Here is a 6951-nt window from a genome sequence, read left to right on the forward strand (position 1 = left end):
CCGTTACCACAGTAACCTCGCGCCCTTAAAGGGACAGCTGATCATTTAGTCTCATCCGATATATTGGTTAAAAGACTGGTCACCAAAAAATTGTAACAATACAATCCTTTGTGTTCTTTTTTTATTTGTGTATTATGTAATTATGGCGAAAAAATATTTTCGCTTGTAAAATATCTGAGTGGCTGGTCAATTTTTTCATTTACCTGCCATAGTGGCTGGTGGGTCAAAAATAACATTTTAGGCCCTGTGGAACACTATTTGAATCAAGTATGGAATCCCTTTGAATTACACTTTAAAGCGGCAATCTTGGATTTGTACATCCATTTACTACACTAACAACATGGTGTGGGCTTAAATTTAATTAATTATTTTAATTTCTAGAAAATAATTCACCGTTGAATTTGATCACCAACCCTTGCACATTAATTTGAAAAGTGGGGAACCGTGTGGGCCTAGAGTGCCTAAGGATTTTTACAAAAATTATATATAACAATAATAATTTCTATTACATTTTTTACAATAGTTTTTATGATCTTCGGGTTTCATCTCTTCAGTTTGTATTGAAAGGAGAAGGGTTAATACTGAATAGAAAAAATATCCAATCAGGATTTTTCTTTGGTAGTCTCTGGGTAGAAAAATTGAGCTGGCTCAGCCAGCCATTGGCTAGACCTTCAGAAACTGTACCGAAGGGCCTAAAACGGTCAACTGTATTAGAGCATAACTCTGAAGTGACAGTGGAATGAACCAATCACATTTTGACTTGCAACGGGTTGGACGTTTAAAAAAAGTGATGGTGTGTAGACTGCTAGTAGTGAAATATGTTAGCATCACCCTTTTCTGGATTAGACTAGCGTTCAAATTTATTTATACTCATCTGGTGAGTGGCACTGTTCGATTATTTTTTCTGCAGCTTGCTTGTTGTTAGCTATGTCTTTTAAAATAATGACTGTGATCATTGACAATAAACATTGTTGTATTTAAACTTTAGATCAATGGCTTAGTGTGATGAGTGTGATAAAATATGTTTGCAATGTTAAATAATAGCTGGTTTGTTAATTTAATTTTGGAAATGAAATGGTTATTCTTTTGTATTGTTCCGATTTCATGGGGCCTACTGGAGTGAATGGGCTGCTTATTCTTTAACATTATTTGATGTTGTGTGACTGCTGTCGCCTGTCTATCAGCGGTGTCTATTGACGAACCCTTCAGTGCCATGGAGTGCACAGGTATCCAGATCGCTGCCCTTTCAGCACCAGGAGCCTGTCATCTTGGATGTGACACACTTGTTGTCGCTTTGAGTGATAGTGAAATGGTGGTGTTAGGTTGTGTGAACAGCTGTTTTTTTGTTTTGCTAGTCACATTATTTTATGTTGTGTGTCACATGTTGTGTCCATGCCGGTTCTGTCTCTCTGTGTGCGGCAGCCGGATGCGCGGCCAGGCCTGTTTGATTAATTTATAATGTCAGCAAAAAACATGGCTCCTTCTTCACTACGAATGGTCTGACAACAGAAGATATAATGTCCCCGCGCACATTCGGTAATGCTATGTTTTCTGTTATTTTCTTAATTTTTGAGTTTGATGCAACCTATTGTATTTGGAAGATATTTGATCCTTCTGAAGGCCTATGTCCTATGGTTCGCCACTGAATTTTAACTAGTCTACCATATTATATATTGAGCCACTTCTGCCGTGTATTGCAACGGTTCTGTTTTGCAACAGATCTCCCTTATTCCGCGTGAGAAAATATGACTTGAGCAACTGACCCATCATTTGTACAATATGTTGTCTGAAACTCTTAGTCATTGGTAGTTTTGGAGATTCATTGTGGATCAAATTGTGTTATTTAATCGCCTTAATAACCTACAGCTGTGAAAACAATTGTGTTGAGTTGCTTGCTGAAATATTAATGATTTGCATAACAACAATAATCAAATCAAATTGTTTTTTTTTCACATTCTTCGTAAACAACAGGTACATATATTAACAGTGAAACGCTTACGGGCCCTTCCCAACAATGCAGACAGAGAAAAAGCGAAATAATAAATACAAAAATAACACGAGGGATTAAATACACAATGAGTAACGATGACTTGGCTATATACACCGGGTACCAGTACGGAGTCGATGTGCAGGCTACAAGGTAGGCTAATTGAGGTAAACATGTACACATAGGTAAGGATAAAGTGACTAGGCAACAGGATAGATAATAAACAGTAACCGATCATCCCATTATCATTAGGCTATAAAGACAATCGTTGATTTGTCCAAAGAGTTTTAAATTAGTGTATAGGCTATTAGGCTAACCAGGAATTAGGCACATAAAAATACGTATCATAATGAATCTTTTTGTAACCACGTTTGTTTTGAATGTGTTTAAGTGATTGGCTGAGCTTTGCCAATTCTAAACGAAATAATTGTCCTTTTGATAATCATTTTTGTTTCCTTTTAACTGAAGGTGGCAAAACAATCTCGACAGTAAATTATATATAGACTATTGTCACTGTCTATTTTGCCACATCAGAGGCTTCATGTATGCGCATGAATCGGAAATAATTGAATCTGTATTACCACTCCTGTGTTTGATAGCCTACCTGACGCGTTCAAGAAAACGTTATAAGAAGACGAGAAGCTTCATATCAACTTTATCATTTAGGACCCTTTTCCTGAATTTATCCACATGCGATTCAAGCGCTATTTCCAAGAAAAATAGTGTATTTTGCATTTTTTCAAATGTCTTGCATCTGGAAAACAACCCACTTTTAGCCTACTGTCAATCTAGGCCTATTCATTTCCAATTCAGAAACATAGATCATATGATTAGAAATAGATGAAAAAATGTGAAAGGAGACAAAGGAAATAGAGAGGATTCAGATATGATTTAATGTATATTCATTGTTCCTGTAATTATCATTCATTGCAACATATTGACAAATCAATTTAGTCAAATCCCCAGACACGTCTGTATGGTTATGAGTTGACAAATATAGCCTGGGCCTTTTATCTTATAAAGGTGACAAAACACTGTTTCATATTAAGTGTGATTTATGTTAACTCTATGAAATATAATCTCCCCATTGATGTAGTTTCAGAATATTATTTGCGGTAAATCGTGATGATGAATACACCACTCAAATATGAGATGTCATGTCAGCTCGCGAAGCATTAACACAAGCCAGAAAACTGATCAAGGCTCCTTGCACACCACATCTTCGGGACGTTATGCGTAACAAAAACTTTAAATTAAATATAAATAGCTTACCCCATAGCAATAATAAAAGTAATATTTACTATACAACTGTGCAACATCATGGCAAAATATTTAATTACTTCAGTCCACATCACATTTACACTATGTACAAGAAGTCCCAATCGAGTATGTAGCCTATTTGCGCATCCACCCATACACTATGCAACCAACGGTATTTTCTATTGGTTTGTGTTAATATTTTAACTATCAGCTGTCCGAATCCACGTCACTTTTGTTTTCCTCGGTTTTCTCTGTGGGTGTTTTCATCGATTTGTTCCATTTCTGCGAGTTTTCAGACTCTTCAGAGGACGACCTTTTCTGTCTTCTCCATTTCGCTCGTCTGTTTTTGAACCACACCTATGCGAAAATAAAAGATACAATTGTTTATTTTGTATGAAATATTTGTTATACCGTGTTATAGAGTAATTGTAAAGTCATTTGAGCTTAATATAACATATTTTGGCACTATAAAGACGTAAACGTTTGCTATTACTATGTGCGTAACGCATGGATAGAATATTTGGCCTTTCAACGGATGTGCATAATTGTTACAATGCGCAACGAACGTTCTTTATTGATACCTTTGTTTTCGTGATATGGAGAGATCCTTCACATCTATTCTGAAAATCAACGCAGTGTATAGGGAGGTAGACAGCCAGCATCACAGGGCCGTGCATGCACTCACCTCGACCTTCTCTTCCCGTAGGTGCACTCTTCGCGCGAGCTGTTCCCGTGTGCCGACGTCAGGGTACTTGGTCTCCTGAAAGAGATTTTCCAGGGCCTCGAGCTGCTCGTCGGTGAAGATAGTCCGGTGTCTCCTCTTGCGTCGGCAGTGGAGCTGGTTCAGGAGCTGGAGCTCCGTCCGAGACAAGGTGCCCACGTTCATATAGGACATCATCTGGTGCGGGATGGGAGAGATGAGCACGGAGCCCGTGCGGTCATAACCTGCATGGATCAATAAACATACTAGATGCATTAGAAACATTTGTTTGTCCTCAATGAATAATTCATTTCGCAACACACCCAATAGCCCTATACAGACATCACCAATGAAAAACAATGAGAGAGAAAAACAACGCAGCACAAAGCAAGCTATTTAGACAGCAAAAACAACAGCTTTGCGCATGTATAATATAGACCACGCATCATCCCATGCAAATGTCTACACAAAGTTGAACATAAAATGTATTCTAGTTAATGCGTAAAAGTAAAACTTAATTAGAGTAGGCCTATACCATGGATAGACTTCTTAAATAGGGTATCATCCTCTATAGCCTAACATAATGTTTTAACTTGTACTTGTTATTACAGGCATCGTTACATTGTCCAGCACCCAAGGAACATGCAAAGTTTTAAACGTTTACTTTTGGCTACAGATAGAAGTGGGAAAGGGCAACCTACCGGTTGGAATACACGGGCACTGTTGCGAGCCGAGGGCTGGGATAGTGCCACAGCACGCAGGGCCACTGGGGCCCTGCACATGCATTTGTCCATAATAATAGTTATTATATCCTATTCTAGTCCCGTTCCCCGCCTGGATGGCCGAGGGAGAAGATCCAGTAGTGTGCGGGTAGAGTCCATTATAATCGGCAGCGGTGTAGATGGAATCCGTGAGATGCGAGAAAACCACCGGGGCATTCCGATGGAGGAGCACTGAGTCCTTGCAAGTGGGTCTCCCGGCCAGGATACTGTCGATGCTAAACATACCAGCGGGCATCACCGATACGTGAAAAGGATGATAAAAAACCTCGTTGCTTTTAAAAATCCTAAATTCGTATCGGTCAGGAAACAGTCAGTGGAAAGTTCCTAAATCTGCGTCATAACATCGAGTTTGTTGACGTTGGCGTGTTTTTCTCTTGTTGGACCAAATCCGGTGGCCGGTGGGTGCATTGAGACTAAAGCTTCACCGACTTGTTTTCGTGGTCCTCTTGAACTCCAGCCCCGTTATATACTCGGCTGACGTCACCGACCAGTTGAGCCTGTGTTGGAGAAGCGGTTGACAAGCCGAGAGCAGAGATAGGCTGGTTTTAGGGTTAGCGCACAATTATGTGAAAGGCACAGATCTGTGTATTGGGAATTAAATTAAATTAATCTGTACTGTTTGCAGACGTTTGAAACAAACCACTCAACCCAGTGCAATGTCAGCCATGAGGGCTTAATTGTACAATGTAGGCTAATCAGTTTAATTTAATTGTCAGCAAAATTATTCGTAAACACATTTCCTGTGAACCTATTACTGACAAATCAGGTGATGCTTCCTGTAAAATATATCTGTACTAATAAATGTAACTTCTGTCTAGGCTATAGAACTACCTGTTTTCAGTTTGCTGCAGATAGCGACTGGCACGAGCTGCAACAAACACTCAAACTGGACAGTTTTATCTCAATCTCTTCATTCAAAGACTCAATCATGGACACTAACTGACAGTTGTGGTTTCTTTGTGTGATGTATTGTTGTCTCTACCTTCTTGCCCTTTGTGCTGTTGTCTGTGCCCAATAATGTTTGTACCATGTTTTGTGCTGCTACCATGTTGTTGTCATGTTGTGTTGCTACCATGCTGTGTTCTCATGTGTTGCTGCCTTGCTATGTTGTTGTCTTATGTCTCTCTTTATGTAGTGTTGTGTTGTCTCTCTTGTCGTGATGTGTGTTTTGTCCTATATTTATATTTTATTTATTTATTATTTTTAATCCCAGCCCCCGTCCCGGATGGAGGCCTTTTGCCTTTTGGTAGGCCGTCATTGTGAAGAAGAATTTGTTCTTATTAACTGACTTAAAATACTCAAAAAATAAATAAACATCCATTTGTGAAACTAATACATGTAACTTCTGTCTAGGCTATAGGACTACATCAATTTGTGAAACTGTGTGTGTATGTGTCTCTAATGATCTTCATTTTACTTACAGACCATGCATGCAAAATGTGTGTGTCCATAAATAATCCAAATGTTCTATCACCAGATCCCAAAATACACACCACAAATAACCAGGCCCCACTCTCCCCTCTCCTTCACTTCGCACTCTCCTTCTAGGAATATCAAAATATAGGCCTATAACATTTTATCAAATATATTCCATTGCGTATGAGGATCCGGATCTCTGTCTTTGTTGCCGCATATTAGTTGGGAAACAGTCGGTCTGCCACGATCGTTACATAGCTCACCGCAGGAGATGTTCGAGAGGAGATTATCGCTGTTTACCCCATCAACGGAGCTATCTCGTGGGTAGGAAATCATTCACTGTAAACACCTCCGCTAACTACTCATTCAGTGAACATATTATTATCGCTTTGATAAGATAACGATCATTATCGCTTCTATTCTCCGAGTTAGAGAACTTTAACTATTTACACATCATTACAACACTGTATATATACATAATATGACATTTGATATGTCTGTATTATTTTTGTAACTTTTGTAAGGGCAATGTTTACTGTTTATTTCACGTTTGTTTATCTATTTTGCTTGATTTGGCATTGTGAACATACGTTTCCCATGCCAATAAAGCCTTGAAATTGAACTGAATTGAAAACGTATTACAATTACACGGCTAATCAAATGAAATGCGCGGGTGTGAAATGAGGCGAATGCTACTTCAGAGCGCATTTTCAATTTAGTGAGAACGAAGTGAGGAGGGAACGTGGTGTAGCCTATTCTAGTCGTGTAGCCTAGACCCTGGGTTACCCACCTCGGTAATTTAACTC

At 38.9% G+C, this 6951-nt stretch overlaps 1 protein-coding gene across 1 annotated transcript; it reads right to left on the reverse strand.

Moving 5' to 3' along the window:
• Positions 1-2875: 2875 nt before the first annotated feature.
• Positions 2876-5095, reverse strand: LOC129813425 (homeobox protein goosecoid-like). Its single transcript, XM_055865762.1, has 3 exons — positions 4649-5095; positions 3933-4192; positions 2876-3604 (listed from the first exon to the last, which is right to left on the reverse strand). The coding sequence occupies exons 1-3, from the start codon at positions 4962-4964 to the stop codon at positions 3455-3457; spliced, it is 726 nt and encodes a 241-aa protein (XP_055721737.1). The 5' UTR covers positions 4965-5095; the 3' UTR covers positions 2876-3454.
• Positions 5096-6951: the final 1856 nt, after the last annotated feature.

Source organism: Salvelinus fontinalis, chromosome 16 (genome assembly GCF_029448725.1).
Source record: "Salvelinus fontinalis isolate EN_2023a chromosome 16, ASM2944872v1, whole genome shotgun sequence".
In the NCBI taxonomy this organism is placed as follows: domain Eukaryota; kingdom Metazoa; phylum Chordata; class Actinopteri; order Salmoniformes; family Salmonidae; genus Salvelinus; species Salvelinus fontinalis.

Excerpts from the sequence above, each read along its gene's own strand:
- LOC129813425 (XM_055865762.1), bottom strand. The coding sequence starts at position 4,964 with ATGCCCGCTGGTATGTTTAGCATCGACAGTATCCTGGCCGGGAGACCC. Across the intron at positions 4,193-4,648 it reads GTGCCCGTGTATTCCAACCG|GTTATGACCGCACGGGCTCC; the intron begins GTAGGTTGCCCT and ends TGATCCATGCAG. Across the intron at positions 3,605-3,932 it reads TACGGGAAGAGAAGGTCGAG|GTGTGGTTCAAAAACAGACG; the intron begins GTGAGTGCATGC and ends ATTTTCGCATAG.